This window comes from Mya arenaria, chromosome 17 (genome assembly GCF_026914265.1).
Source record: "Mya arenaria isolate MELC-2E11 chromosome 17, ASM2691426v1".
Lineage (NCBI taxonomy): Eukaryota > Metazoa > Mollusca > Bivalvia > Myida > Myidae > Mya > Mya arenaria.
In genome coordinates, this window is record NC_069138.1 from 43,522,409 (window position 1) to 43,538,914 (window position 16,506).

The 16,506-nt window shown below is 37.6% G+C and overlaps 1 protein-coding gene across 1 annotated transcript; it reads left to right on the forward strand.

Moving 5' to 3' along the window:
- The first annotated feature begins 1,225 nt into the window (after positions 1–1,225).
- LOC128223513 (cytochrome P450 1A1-like) lies at positions 1,226–15,343 on the forward strand. Its single transcript, XM_052932791.1, has 7 exons — positions 1,226–1,276; positions 2,758–2,898; positions 6,184–6,322; positions 9,514–9,779; positions 10,199–10,329; positions 14,544–14,666; positions 15,253–15,343. The coding sequence occupies exons 1-7, from the start codon at positions 1,226–1,228 to the stop codon at positions 15,341–15,343; spliced, it is 942 nt and encodes a 313-aa protein (XP_052788751.1).
- The last annotated feature ends 1,163 nt before the right edge of the window (positions 15,344–16,506 follow it).

A 16,506-nucleotide genomic window follows, 5' to 3' on the forward strand; every position in this document is an offset into this window, starting at 1 on the left:
AACATGTATAAGGCTTAAGATCGTAACTTTCTAGGCGTAACTCCGTTCTCGGCGTAAGCTCTGCTTAAAAAAATATCGTACGGACTTTCATCGCATATATTCTGCCCGTAACTTCATGGTTGAATCCGAGCACTCTTAAGCAGCGTAAGGGTTACGAATAAGATACCTTACTTGATTGTCTACGTCCATCAAAGCAGACCACCTTGAAATCCGTGTTTCTAGGAACATATGCAATGGTCAGAAGTGGCCACATGGGGACACCAGCGTTGGTTCGATTTCGTTTCATTAAGGGGCGGCTATATGCCTACACCAAACATTTAGACATTAAACAATTAATGGCTAAGGAACCAAGTGAAATAAGGAAACCTACTTAAGATAAATAAGTTTATTGTTACATTGAAGAGACAAGGAATAGCCTTTCTCTAGTCAACATCAATTACGAATGAATGAATAAATGAATGAATGAATGAATGAATGAATGAATGAATGAATGAATGAATGAATGAATGAATGAATGAATGAATGAATGAATGAATGAATGAATGAATGAATGAATGAATGAATGAATGAATGAATGAATGAATGAATGAATGAATGAATGAATGAACCAACGAAGAAACGAACCAACGAAGATACGAACAAACGAACCAACCAACGAACAAACGAACCAACGAACGAATGAATAGAGACAGAGAAAAATTACAATAGCCTTTTCCTGTTCTATATAAAACTGGGCGCCATGAGTTTAAGAGCAGTAGACGATTTAACATTTTGAACCTTCTGCTTTGATAGGGCACATTCAAAGACAGTATCAAAGTTTAATTACTTAAAAAAGTTTTGTTTTTCATTTTCATACCATGTCGCATGATTTGTATTGTAAACACGAGTTTCATTTGAATTGTCCTTCTTTAAGCACGATAGGTCATCTTAATAACTTGTTCACAATTAACAGCGTAAATACGTAACATGTATAATACGCTCTGATAGTATTACAATATAGATAACATGCAATCAAGGTCACGCTAAAGAACGTTTCATATATTAGTAACACTGTATACATTTAATATACAAATAAAGATGGATGTGTTTACGTTTATAACATTAGGACTGTTATTTATCATTTCATTGTATGTGTTCAGGAAGAGGAACAAAAATAGGTATTCCAATACCGGGGCCGCGTGGCTGGCCCCTTTTGGGGTCCGCGTTCGAGATAACCGAACAAAACATGCCGCGTAAGTGTTTCGAATATGCAGAAAAGTACGGCGACATTGTACAGGTAAACAGGAAGTTAATTCATTTCACTACATTGGCAATTAAGATAATTTTGTAAGTTAAAAGCCTACATAATATATGGTTGGATGTACAAAAATCTAAATTATATGAAGTTTGATATGCAAAAATCTACATATATGTGGTTGGGTATGCAAAAATTTACATTATATGTGGTTTGATATGCAAAAGCCTACATTATATGTGATTATTTTACATTACATGTGGTTTGATATGCAAAAATCTATATTATATGTGATTCGGTATGTCAAAACCTACATTATTTGTGTTTAGATATGCAAAAACCTTCATCATATGTGGTTGGGTATGCAAAAACCTACATAATATGTGGTTGGGTATGCAAAAACCTACATTATAAGTGGTAAAAATGCAAAAACCTACATTATATGTGGTTGGATATGCAGACCCTACATTATATGTGGTTTGATATGCAAAAACCTACATTATATGTGATCGGGTATGCAGAGACCTATATAATATGCGGTTGGGTGTGCAAAACCTACATTATATGTGGTTTGATATTCAAAAACCTACATTATATGTGGCCGGGTATACAGAAACCTATATTATATGTGGTTGGATGTGCAAAGCCTACATTATGTTTTGGTGTGCAAAAACCTACACTTTTTATATTGGTCGTGCAAAACACCTTCGTTATATGAGGTTGGGTGTGCATACAAAAACAGTATTTTGTGGTATGCACAATTGCCATGTTTGTGCAATAATTACGTCCATAAAACAGTAAATGAAGATGATTTATTGTTACAAACATTTGGATGAGACCTCGTTTGTATCACAACGCGTTCTCAGTCTTGGTTTGAACTATTAATCGACGTTATTGATTAGCTCAGAACTTGATCCATCAAAACAAAATAACACCACTGTAAGCGGTTTTCCACTTTCCAGATTCAGAGAAAAATTCAATGATTCCGAAGGATCATACAACAAATAATTACAACTATTTTACAGCCACCATAGTTTGTAGAGCACGCAAAAAAGCATGAAATAAGCGATCAAATGTTCTGCTTATCCGCTTTACGTGTCTTACTTGTTTTAACGTTTTTGCAAATCCTTGGTTACGCTTCATTTGAGGCCATCTTATCGAATAACGTAAGACAATAAGAACTTATTTACATATTTGGCGAGTGTCACAAATCAAATTGAAAGTTGAGCATGTGAACTGAAATAAAGCTCTAAAGTTCTAAATATTGCTGTGACATAGCCGGTATGTGAACAGTTTCGTGTTGTGTTTGTGACCTTGTTAAGTGGTTCACACAACGACACTCAACTGTTCACATAACTATCAATCAATCATTGTGATGACTTCCGTAAAGTTGGCCAGTGTAAACAAAATCAATCAAAACGTTTAAGGGTCGCTTAGGACTCACCAGGCGAACACGAACCACTGAAAAGCAAACAAAAAACACATATTATAATCATACCTTATATCATCCGAAATGTTTCCAGGTGCGTATCTTCAACACTAACATCGTCCTGCTCAATACCCTGGACTTCCTACAGAAGGCGGTGTCTGCCGACCCCTACAAGCGCTACTTCAACGACAGGGCCGGCTTCTTCTACGGAGAGCACTTCCTGTTCGGAGGCCAGGTTTTAATATTTCAATTTTTCTACTTTAATCTGGTTTTAACATATTGAGAACCAATTAATTATCATTAGCATGTTCCCAAGTATGCCACATTTATTCCTTTCTTCCATCTTGATATGATGCAGGTTACACCTAGATATATTATATGTAATGTTATGGACCACATTTTGGAAACTGATGTTCTTGTAATTTCCATCGTTTTATTACATTTTGCGCCGTATTTGAGAGTGCTTACTTTAATTTTGGATATGCCTTAACTCTAACACATGAAATGTTCAATAACAAGCGTGCAGATAAATAATAACGCCATTCACGAAATACCCGACCAATGTCTATTTGGAGTGATGCCACTGTGTCTTCGATGGTAATCTTACCAGTGTGCGATATACAGACAATCTTCATGGACATTTGCTTCCAACAGCTCAGGTTTTGTATGGATATGAATGGATAATGATCCAAAACATACTGCCAAACATGCAAAATCCTGGTATTTAGCGGAAAATGTGACAGTTTTGGAGTGGCCAAACTACAGTTCTGATCTGAATCCTATTGAGAACATTTCGTGGCTAGTGAAGAACAATATCAACCAGAAAAACCTAACCACCATAGATGCTATGAAGCAGGAGGTAGTCAGTTTCTGGGACACTATGGGCCCTGATTTGATAACCTCTTTGATAGGGAGTATGCGCAGGAGGATTGAAGCATGTATTACTCAGGAAGGCGGACTTAAAAAATATTGAAAGCTGGTGATTTTATATTGTGAATATATGTTCAATATCATGATATAAACAAATAATTGATGCTATTTTTTATGTATAAAAACATAAATCTCAATAATTTCTGGTCTAACTATAAAAACGCCATTCACGTATACCGCACTCTAGTCGTGGTACAAAACAGCTACGTCAACTACTACCCTCGTTATCGAAATCTCGGAATGTTGGCGCGATGTCTATTAGTAAATTTAACAGTATATAAATTAAGTTTAATGAACAATGTATATTAAAGAATGCATAAATTTCTCTGAAGTGTATGCAAATTTAAGCTCCATTCTGAACGTTTTAAAATCATGAACGTGTTATATATCCAACATTGTTAACATTAGTGACGTTTTATTTAACATTGGTAGTATGAGGTTTGTCAAAGTATTAGAAAGAGCACTCTAAGTCTTTAAATTGGTGACCAATCAGGTCATTTTGCTCATTATCAAAATTGCATTGTTTATAGCTATACTACAAACTCATTATTTTCTTTAATTAATTTGTATTGCGTACTATACTGTTCATATTCAATTGAGCACTTATTTAATATTGTCGAAAGTTCAGGAACTGAACGTGCTTTTAAAGAAATATGGTTCATTTTCTCAGTGGATTTACCCTTGGTAATGAAATTTTGCACAACCTCGTCAAAAAGTTGTTGTTGTTGTTATTGATTGTCGCTTTCGTTGGTAGGAATTTAGGTTCATGCGATGATACGTACACTAAAATTCTATATCACTTCTTCGTTTTCTAAAGGGGAGTAACTTCAACATATTCCAAACGCATCGGGAATATCAGTTAAGTCGCGTTGTTCATAAATATTAAGATATTAATTTTTTGTTGTGGTAAAATGGCGTTAAAAGATGAAAAATAAAAAAAAAATAAGACAAAAAAGCCGATATATGAGAAACGCTGGAAATAAAAAATATGTGACTACGATTTTTTTCACTTGTTTCCATTAAACTCTTGTGTTCTCGGTGACAGTATGTGTCAAACATTGTTTATCTACTCCTTAAGCCGCTGCTCACTGGATGAAATTTCATGAATGCTCATGGGAGACTAGCATGTTTCTTAAAGAAAAAAACACATTATATACGTTTACAATAAATTCGTACGTCGTCAGTTCAATTTTCCCAACTCATTTAACTACACTCACCATGGTTCACAACTCATTGAATTACACTCTCTTGTAGTTCCAAACTGGTTGTACTACACCCACACATGGTTCACAACTCATTGTACTACATTTACCCATGGTTCACAACTCATTGTACTACACTCACACATGGTTCACAACTCATTGTACTATACTCACCCATGGTTCACATCTCGTTGTACTACACTCAGCCATGGTTCAAATCTCGTTGTACTACACTCACCCATGGTTCACATCTCGTTGTACTATACTCAGCCATGGTTCAAATCTCGTTGTACTACACTCACCCATGGTTCACATCTCGTTGTACTATACTCAGCCATGGTTCAAATCTCGTTGTACTACACTCACCCATGGTTCACATCTCGTTGTACTACACTCAGCCATGGTTCAAATCTCGTTGTACTACACTCACCCATGGTTCATATCTCGTTGTACTATACTCAGCCATGGTTCAAATCTCGTTGTACTACACTCACCCATGGTTCACATCTCGTTGTACTACACTCAGCCATGGTTCAAATCTCGTTGTACTACACTCACCCATGGTTCACATCTCGTTGTACTATACTCAGCCATGGTTCAAATCTCGTTGTACTACACTCACCCATGGTTCACATCTCGTTGTACTACACTCACCCATGGTTCACATGTTTTTGAAAGAACCTTCTGAAATATTCATCACGCTGAAATATGTCTGTTTATATCTTGTATCGAAACTGGGTAACATTCGTAATAATCGTGTATATTTGAACTAATTGTTTGACTATGAATGCATCAAAAAGGCGGACAATAGAAGGGATCGGACGATTCTCAAAGTTAACGCTTGTGATGCCAATGTTTCAATGAGATTTGAGTAAGTTGACAAAATATTTTGACATAATTCTGCACCAAACGTTTATCTTTTGTCGAAATTCGACGAAAATTATATCTTTTGTCGGAAAAGGGCAAATAATAAAGTACCTGTGTAAACAAATTACAGTTAAATGTCGAAGTCGTTTGTGTGTTGAACTGTTGCATGTTTTGGAATATCTAGTTTACTGTACAAAGTTGATGAAACGGATGTATTTTGTTGTGCAAATAATTACAGGCAAGATCACTTTAATTCGTACGTTGTATAAAAATGACTCATATATTTTTTGTTTGGTGGGCAACTGTGTTTACAATTCATTGACAGAACACTGTCAGAATATTAATTCACACCATTTCTTCATAAATTCATTAGCACCATCAAAGTGATAATTCACAAGAACTTACATCCGTCGCTCGTACGCAAGAACATTAGAAATTGAAAATATTCATAAACAAATACATTTTGTAGAATGTTCATTCATAGTATGAATTACATAATCTGGAATATTCGTACATTTCAGGCGACACGTACACCAGGAGTGGTCCGGGGACTTGTGGACTTGCTTCTAGATGAGCAGGACCGCCAGGTGAAAGCCGATGAGTCACTGGTGCTTACGGAGGAACGCCTTCAGGGGATTGTGCTGGAAATTATTGCCGCAGGTACCTCAATAAACATTCTTACAGATATATTGTTGAGATGAGGAAACCTTAACGGTTTGCTTTAATCATATTTTATTGCCTATAAACAAGTTTACATAACACTTTCGAATGCAAGTATTTCAGCATATATATTAATAAATACAAGCTATACCCATAAGAGTACTTACGAATTATTGGTGGGGTGTCGCCTTCCCCATATCCCCCTACGGAAATAAAATTCATCAGATTGTACAATTTCAAACATAAATAAAGCTTTAATAGTTCGGTCTTAAAGGCGGCTCCATGGTTGCGCGTCACCATGGGGACTCTTGTCAACCGGTACATTACTGCTCTACATCAGAGGGGAATGTAAGCTTATTTATACTCGCACTCGGGCCTTGCCCATTCGGCGAGTGCTCCGTTAAAATTGTTAGTCATTTTAGGTTTTTGGACCATAGTGCACAGACAGAAGGTAACCTTGGTTTAAGCTACCCTGGTTCTTTAACGTGCACCGGTGTATAGCACTGACACACGGGGCCCCAATTAAACGTCTCTCCCGGGAGAAGATAAGTATATTTTAGTGATGCACGGGGGACTCGAACCTGCGATCCCTGGAATGATAGTCCAGTGTGTTACTACTAGACCACGGATCGGCCACATCTGAACAGTGTAGGACCATAATTGGTGGTAGTGCCAGACAGGGATCGTGAATTAAATGTATGCAAGGGTTGCCCCAAATGTCCTGGACAAATTATATTTCTAAACTTTGCTATGAAACTTTAACGTTTGTGCATACGAAATTTAAACGCGATATCATTGAATGAATGAAAATGTGAGAATATTTAGAATGTTGATGTTGTACAAAAAAGCGGTGGAAACTGAAATGTATTTGTATTCTGTGAATGAAGTTGCACCTTAAAAAATGTGCTATGAAATCTCATCCATAGAGTGTTTATTTCTACAGCTTGCTAGGGCGTTTATCTGATCGAATATTAAATTAACATCGAATTTTCCAGAGAACCTAAGGCAGGTATGGACGGGCAAACGAAATTGTCATTTGCGATAATCGGAGCTGAACCGCTTCTTAAATTGTTTAACTTACATAAAATGTGATTTTTAATTAACACAGCGTGATGATAAAAGTTGGACACGAAAGCAAACATTATCACTATTGCAAACTGACAATCTCTAGCAGTGGTTCATTAACAACATCAGGACCCTGCCTTTTATTCCATGCGCAAGATTGGTGTTACCCATCATTAATGTTCAAACGGAATTAATGCTTGCACAGTCCTTTGCATCTAAACTCATTGTTGAATATTGGCGACATACTATCATGTAAGTGTACAAATTGCGCTCGACAATATTTGTGCCATTCGGAACTCCTCGGCCATTTTCAACCGAAAACAACATCGGATGTATATGGACGGTTTTCAATGTCAGAAATCTGTAAACGTAAACTACGCTGCAAGTAGATCGCGTAGAAATTTCAATTTAGCAGTTAAACTTAATGATACTACTCTTGGGGATCCTAATTATGTTTGCAATAATACACTTCATTGGCAATCAATATGAACTAAGATATAAGAATACAAGCTAAAACACTACATTTAATTAATAATATCATTCGAAATTTTACGAACTACTTCTACTGATGTAGCGGCATACATCCGATGTTATTTTCTATCAAAAAAAATGGCCAGGGAGTTTACGGATTACGAATTTTGCAGGTCGTACAACCGGCAACGCAGCACACAACAGTTTTATTATTTTAGCGGGCCTTAAAACTGAAAGACATTTCGGACGTCACGTTAAAACTGTTGCTCTAGAGGCTCTTTGTTTCAAGAAATCATTAATTGCATATTCATTGACTATATATATACAGAGACTGAACATACATAGGCCGAGCATATTATGCAAGGTATATGTTATTAAGATAATGAATAAAGGCACGAGTCTTTAGACTACCCCAGAAAAGTCCGAGTCCCGGTTTTGTCAGTAATACCTATGAGGACTACATAGGCATGACAAAACCTACTTGTAGGTTATTTGGTACATCAAGACCCTGTCACACTGTCACGACTTGGATCCGCGCGTTACCACGAGTGCTGGTGAATTATAACTCGCCAAAAATGCCATGAGATGAGCGCGGATTCTGATGCTAGGTACATCAGTTTGAGACCTGCTCGAGTTCTCTTCCATGTGAATACGAGAGTAGTACGAGATTCTTCTGTTAAACTCGAGTTTAAGCAACATCGGCACGATAGATGCACGACACTCTTTCGACAACCACAGAGATTTCTACGAGTTCTGCCGATATGTGCACGATATCATAACGAGTTATTAAGAGTGATCTACAAGAGTGTACGAGAAAGGACGACACATGGCGAACTGGGTATACATATAGATGGTGCTGAGTTGATCAGCGTAGGTGACGCTTCGTAGCAATGGCAGATAGACTTAGAAACCTCGGACTTCTTGTCCAGATGGAAGAAGATGATAAAGAAGATGATCTTGCGATTGCTCATCTTCTATTACTGTACAGGCAAAACAGAAGAAGGAGAGCCCGCAGAAGAAATTGGGTGTGGCCATAGATTATGACTAAGCATGACTAGTCATGGCATGAGTAGTCTAACAATGGTTGATCTCTTGTAAAAAGTGTTTTTACAGGTTGAAATCATCAGGAGAATAATGCAGTGCTTTTTATTGATATGGTCACTCATATATATGAACTCGCCGGAAATCGCAAACGTCTCGAGAACATGTCGAAGGGGCACGTACAAACTCACAACAACTCGAACAAATCTCGAGCAGAGATCGTAATTATGTCCTCCTGAGTCGCCGCTGAACTCGTAGATTGTCGAGCGACATTTTGACACGAGAAGCGGCGACAAGTGAAGACATGTCTACCGCAAGTGTTCGAGTTTGCTATACTTACAACGTTTTAAGATAACTTTTAATGGTGTTAGTGATCAGTTCAATACAATGATCTAAAACCGAAGCTAGTACAATGATTTTCTGAAAACTCGTGTGTATTCAATGGGTGTTATTACCTCATTATAAGGCAATTAATGCATAACAAATAACAGAGTATTGTTCCGATGAAACATTCTTTGATTCAGTTTGAATAAAAACGAATATTTGTATCACACAGTTATTCTTAAGTATGTGAAATCCACAATAATTACTTTATTTAAACATTTTCTTTGTAGCGATCGTAGCAGCACTATGTTCCGAAAGCGCCATCATGTCGTGCCTACTCAATAACCCAGAATGGCAGACTCGCGTGCAGGCAGAGCTTGATAAAGTCATAGGGCGCGAACGGAGACCCCGCCTGGAGGACAGGGAACACTGCCCCGTGCTTGAGGCCGTCGCTATGGAGGCCCAACGTCTTATTACGGTTATTCCTCTGGGCGGGCCTCACTTTTGCCGAGAAAATATTGCATTTGAAGAGTTCGACGTACCGGCAAACACACTAGTATGTATACTTGTCATGTCATTATTGCTTTGTTCTCGTCCGACGAAATTATGTAAATAGTAAGGATCCAAAGGTAGCGTTTCCTTTCTTATAATTCAGTGTAGTCCAAGAAGGCTAATGTACCCATTACATTTTAGGAGACAGCATTATAAGCAATATTCCCGGGTTTTCACAAATCTAGGCACAATCAAGCTGATTTGTACAGAGTATACTTTTTTTCCAGTATGCGTTTCACAGTATAAATGCACATCCAAACTGTATCTCTGAAATATGTTAATAGGAAAGAGTGGGATCGTATATGTTGACATATTTTAGGAGACGAAAGGAACTACAAGTTCTATATATAGTGATAGGGGAACAATTAAACGAAATGCTTAAATATTACACTTGATCAATCTGTTTTAACCTCTTTACCACAGGTACTCCCCAACTTGGAGTACATCCATCACAACGAGGCCGTCTGGGGGCCGGACGCCTGGGAGTTCCGACCGGAGCGCTTCATGGATGACACGGGTGGCCTGCTGCCGCGAGACCACCCTCGCAGGAGAAAGTAAGTGGCACATACATTGCGCTCAAGACGGGAACCACAGCATCATTCAGTGGTAACACACTTGACTATCAATCCAGGGGTGCAGTTTCGATTCCCCGTCACATCACTAAAATTACTTATCTTCATCCGGTAGGGACGTTAAATGGGGGTCCCGTGTGACAGTGCTATACACTTGTGCATGTTAAAGAACCAGGGTGCTCTTACCAGGGTTACATTCTGTCTGTGCACTATGCTCCAAAAAAAACTAAAGTGACTAACAATCTTAACGGAGCACTCGCCGAATGGGCAAACCCCGAGTGCGAGTATAAATAAGCTGACATACACGCTTTGCAAACAGTTCCTGAGCAGTTTCCGGAATAGACTGAAGAAAAAACAAGAGAGATACTGAACATTTTCAAATGAAATTTCACATGAAGAAAAATAAGCTCCTGTTTACAAAAAAAAAATAGTGATTCAAGTATTTTCGAATGATAAATTATCAATGTCGTTTAGTGAAGATTCGAGGAAGTCACGTGATATGCAAATTTCGTAATGACGTTGTGCGCGCTAAATTTAAAATTATACTTTCGGTTTTGTTGCATTTTGTACTTGCGATAAATGCATATTTTAATTCTGTGGGTTAAAAAATGTCTAAACAAAAGGTGAAGAAAAATCATTTGGATAAACCCACAAAACAAATAGCATCACTAAAACATAATGGGACTTTAAACGTTACTCGGTAAAATGAAAAACGTTCGATGATGAACCTGCCCACGACCATCAACCTTAAAATATTTGATTATTTTCCATTCAAATATCTAGGGTTATCATAGGCATGATTACACTATTATATATTATTTAAGACTCGTTTTAAAGAAACAAACACTAAAAGGATGTATAAAATGTTGTTCTTTTTCGTAAAACATGCCATATCTAATCTTAAAAAAAAGTTCGAAGGTTTGTGTTGAAAACAAAACCTTTAAGAAAGCGTTCCACTTACTACGTCTTGGACACAGGAGAATCATTTGACATTAACACATGTACTTAAAGACAATTTTATGTTTAAAAATGCTTTCATTATTTACTTAACTCATTTTTAAAATATCAGCATCATTTTTTTCGCTTAAATGTTACATGCGTTTGTTCAATTTCTTAAGCTGTTTATTTTTGTTGGTGAAATATTTTTTTCGCTGAATGTAGATTTTAAAATGCTTAAACATCGATGCAATATTTCTCCTTTCAGCTAGATCCCATTTAGTTTGGGCCGCCGCCAGTGTCTGGGCGACACGTTCGCGCGCTCCCGCCTCTTTCTGTACACCGCCACCCTCCTGCAGCGGTGGAGTTTCCGGCCTTCTCCTGGCCGCTGCGATCTTTGCGACCCGCGAAAGGGACGGTTTGAGGTTAACCTCGCACAGAGATCGGAGGAGTTTTATTGTAGCGTAGTAGAGCGATGATCTAGAGTGAAAGTTATATCAAATTTAAATCTGTTTGTATTATAATTATGCACCAGTCAATTGTAACCACGCCCCCTCTCAGGTCCGGGGGTATACCGGGGACAGCCGGGGAAATGGGCCGTGTTTTTACCTTTCAGGTGGCCCCGCAGTGCCGGGTAAATGCGGTGGTTTTGTCTTCGCTTTAAATATAGCGCGGAATGTGCGTTACCTAGGGTCCCTGAGGTGCGGGGGCATTTGGTGGGGATTTTAACATATGTTCATCCCCGCAGGACGGGATTTTAGCCGGGGTTGGCTGGACCGAAAGTCAAAGTCCCCGCTATTCCCCGGACCTGGGAGGCCGTGGTTACAATTGACTGGTACATTAGTTGATCGATATTTATAATTAGTAAATCGATACAATAATAAGATTGATATAATCAAATAATAATGTGGAATGAATATACAATGTAAATTATAAATCAGTAAAAAGTATGATAACAGAGTTATGTTCACAAAAATTTGTTAAGTGGTTTATATTTAAAAAAAAATATATTTAAAAACATATGTTTTGAAATGGTTATATTGTGTGCCTAGGCTGTGTAATAGGTTACTTGTATCTTTAAACGATAGTGAACTATGTGTTGAATTGTTTATTAATAAGGCAAACCTGATAATATTTGGAAAATTGCCTACCCTTCGCACCTGATAGTGATAAAGAATATCTGAAGTAATAATGATAAATGTTTGAAGTTAACACCGTGTACGAAACAGACTGAGGACGGTGATGACATTGGATTTATCCGGATTAGTTTCCGTGTAAATCCGGCCTTCAGCGGGGATTACCGAGGATTACCGAAGATTACCGAAAATGATGGCTAGCATAAGACAAATCCATGTTTCAGCGTAAATCAAATGATGGATTCATTCAGGGTTTTGAACTTGTTTGTTTTCTTCTTGATTTATGGATTGCTGCGTCGTTACATCTATTCACTTTTATTTAAATTGTCGGCAGGATATTTCGAAGACTCGTTAAAGCTAATACATTATGATAAACCATGTAAAGCGTACATGCAGAAATCCCGCGAACAGCGATAAATCTGCGGTTTGCAAAAATGGAATTTTATAGTCTGAAACAATAGATTCGAATTTGTTACGGATGACTGTGAGATGTATATAATAAAAAACAGGCTTTATAATACATACAATCTAACAAAATAAGAAATTTAATATTGAAATTGGTAGTGATTTTCCAAACAGTTTTGCTTTTTACCAACAAGTAAGTTTTGATAAAGGAAAACAATTTTGTTGTTTTTGTTTGAAAAAAAAATGATGTTGTTTATGGAAAAAAAATGATTTATGCCAGCGGACATTATATATATATATCTCAAAGTGCTTCCATGTCCAATTGCAATATATACACTCTTCAAAATGATTGTTTAGTTAAGACTTTATTTAGGCCGTAAATTTGAGTTGAAAAGGCACACTTAGTCTTCAGTTGACATTTCGTATATCTCTTTATCTAAATCTTTCAATATATTCAGCATATAATTACGAGCTATAGGACCAGCAAATCCCTGCTTTTATCCGGCTATTCTAGCGAGCAAATCTTTAGATATTTCTAGGTGCATTTTGTCTTAATAAACGTGACAGCGCTATCTTTTATTCGACAATTAATCATACCCTATTCGGTCGTCATTTCGCGAACATCTCGTCAAATCACGTCAAATCGCGACACACAAGAGAGATAGACAGTGATAGATGCGCGAACAAACGTATTTCTTCCTCGCGCAGAAGTTATCTAGCAAATATTAATGATAGTTCAATGAAATGAAATTGTTGACACCTTTTATGTTTCGTTATCATGAAGGGTGGTCAGAACAGCATACACTCCAAGGCGTTCCAACTATTTCCTTTCACTGCTATAAACCCTCCTATTTGTGAGAACATCTTCTATAGACGGTGGATTACTGATTACGTCTCGAGTCCATATGCGACTTATAATCGAAACAAAGAGACTTTTGTTTTCCAAACTATGTCAGTTTTGAATGAAAGCTTTATTTAGCATTGGACATGTTTATGTATTTTTATAACATTTTGCGACTTGAAATACGAAATCTCTCTTTTAAACAAACAGACAGTTGACACAGCCTTACTGCATTGTTTAAGCATCTGAAAGGGTCAGAGGAATGCAGAGAAATATATAAATAATTATTTACTTCTACAAATAGTTATATACCCATTAAATATGTAAGAATTGAACGTTGGCCTTGTACAGAAAGTGTATTAAACTCTACGTATGTAGCGCAAAATACTTTGGTTCTCCAGTATCGGAATTGTTGATGTTTTCCGGCCTAATTCCAAGGTATACCGGATGGTTATTCACCGGAGATTTAACCCTCAAACGAATATTCCCGGCCTTTGTGTCAACAGTTTGTATTGCAATTTCTTCTAAGTGGCATAAACCTTTAATGACGTCAAAATATAAACATCAACACAATTCGAGAACGTCTGGACGACAAGTCAATGACCTCTTGTCTTCATAACTGAGAATGTTTGTTTTTATAATTGAGCCAATCTGACTAAAGCGGACGGCTTAAACAATAAACATTTCTTAGAGTAGTGCCTTTACTTAAAAAGTACAATAATAATATTTTAACTAAAACAAAATAAAAAGCCTTCTAGAAATTACGGTGAAATTCAAAGGATAGGACACAAGAGCTGCCTGCTTGCTCTATAACAAAGACTGAGATCTGAGGGTCGACGTCATATGAAACAAGATCTGCCTGCTTGTTCTATGACAAGGCCAGTGACTTCACAGTCGATGGCATGTGACGCAAGAACTGCCTGCTTGCTCTATGACCAGGACAGTGCCTTCACAGTCGACGGCACTGACTGCTTTGTCCATGACAAGGACATAAACCTGAGGTTCGGCGGCATATGACACTAAATACCTGAGGTTCGGTGGCATATGACACAAAAGACCTGAGGTTCGGCGGCATATGACACAAAAGACCTGAGGTTCGGTGGCATATGACACTTAAGACCTGAGGTTCGGCGGCATATGACACAAAAGACCTGAAGTTTGACGGCAAAAGGTATGAGGTCAGAGGTATGACACAAAAACTGCCTGCTTGCTCTTTTACAAAGACAGAGACCTGTCAGACGACATATGACACAAGAACTGCCAGCTTTCTCTATGACAAGGACAGAGACCTGATAGACGACAGCCTATGACAAAAAGCTCTGCCTTCTTGCTGTATGATCAGGATAGAGACCTGACAGTCGACGGCATATGACACAAAAATGCCTGCTTGCTCTATTCCCAGGACAGAGACATGGCAATCGACGGCATATGACACCAGAACTGCCTGCTTGCTCTAATCCCAGGATAGAGACCTGACAGTCGACGGCATATGACACAAGAACTGCCTGCTTGCTCTATTCCCAGGATAGAGACCTGACAGTCGACGGCATATGACACAAAAAAAATGCCTGCTTGCTCTATTCCCAGGACAGAGACATGGCAATCAACGGCATATGACACAAGAACTGCCTGCTTGCTCTATGACAAGGGCAGAAACCTGAGGGTCGGTGGCATATGACAAAAGAACTGCCTGCTTGCTCTATGACAAGGGCAGAAACCTGAGGGTCGGTGGCATATGACAAAAGAACTGCTTGCTTGCTCTATGACAAGGGCAGAAACCTGAGGGTCGGTGGCATATGACACAAGAACTGCCCGCTTGCTCTATGACAAGGGCAAACACCTGAGGGTCGGTGGCATATGACAAAAGAACTGCCCGCTTGCTCTATAACAAGGGCAGAAACCTGAGGGTCGGTGGCATATGACACAAGAACTGCCCGATTGCTCTATAACAAGGGCAGAAACCAGAGGGTCGGTGGCATATGACAAAAGAACTGCCTGATTGCTCTTTGACAAGGGCAGAAACCTGAGGTCGGTGGCATATGACAAAGGAACTGCCTGATTGCTCTTTGACAAAGTTCATTGTGAATATATAGATGTTTTATATACATGTGTGAGGTAGATTTACATATAATATCTGTAACATAAGCAAGTGTTCATTTTTTTAATAAAAACTAAGCTCTTACCTGAATCCAAATACGTACGCTTTTTAAAGTACGTATAATTGCTGAAATATGTAAGGATGTATTTAAAAAAAACTTTTCGATTCGACGCATACTTTCTGTCTGTATTGTTACTAGACTAAATGTATACGCAAAATATTATGGGAAGACTATTACAAAAGTAAATTTTAAAGTTATAGTGATTTCCCTTATGCTGTTTATAGTTTCGTTACAGATATTTGCCATTATAACTCTCATCATAGAACAACTAGTGTATATATGTATACTCTGTATTTCCACTTATCAGTGATTATACAAATAAACTTTCTGAGATGTTAATTAAATTAATGGATTTCACTATGAAATGTTTTTATTTGCTCAACTTATGAAGTTGATAAGTATGCTTATTCGATATTTTATTTTTAATTCTTTAGTTTCGTAATATGCATGCATTAAATCACCTAAAAACCCTTTATTGTATATTAATTTGTCAACAGGGGCCATGGCCTTGTGAATATTCTGTTTATATATATAAATCTTATATTTTGAGTCTATGTATATATACAATTAAGACTTAAACGCATGATGTGTCATTTCTGTTTTCTGGTACATTACAATATTAGAAACATCGTTTTTTTATATTAACTTATATTCAATAACAGCATGCGATGAAACAAAAATA

Bases quoted from the DNA above. Each gene is read 5' to 3' on its own strand.
- LOC128223513 (XM_052932791.1), top strand. From the start codon at position 1,226: ATGCCGCGTAAGTGTTTCGAATATGCAGAAAAGTACGGCGACATTGTA. The intron at 6,323-9,513 runs GTACCTCAATAA...TTTTCTTTGTAG, and splicing joins GCTGGAAATTATTGCCGCAG to CGATCGTAGCAGCACTATGT. The intron at 9,780-10,198 runs GTATGTATACTT...TCTTTACCACAG, and splicing joins ACGTACCGGCAAACACACTA to GTACTCCCCAACTTGGAGTA.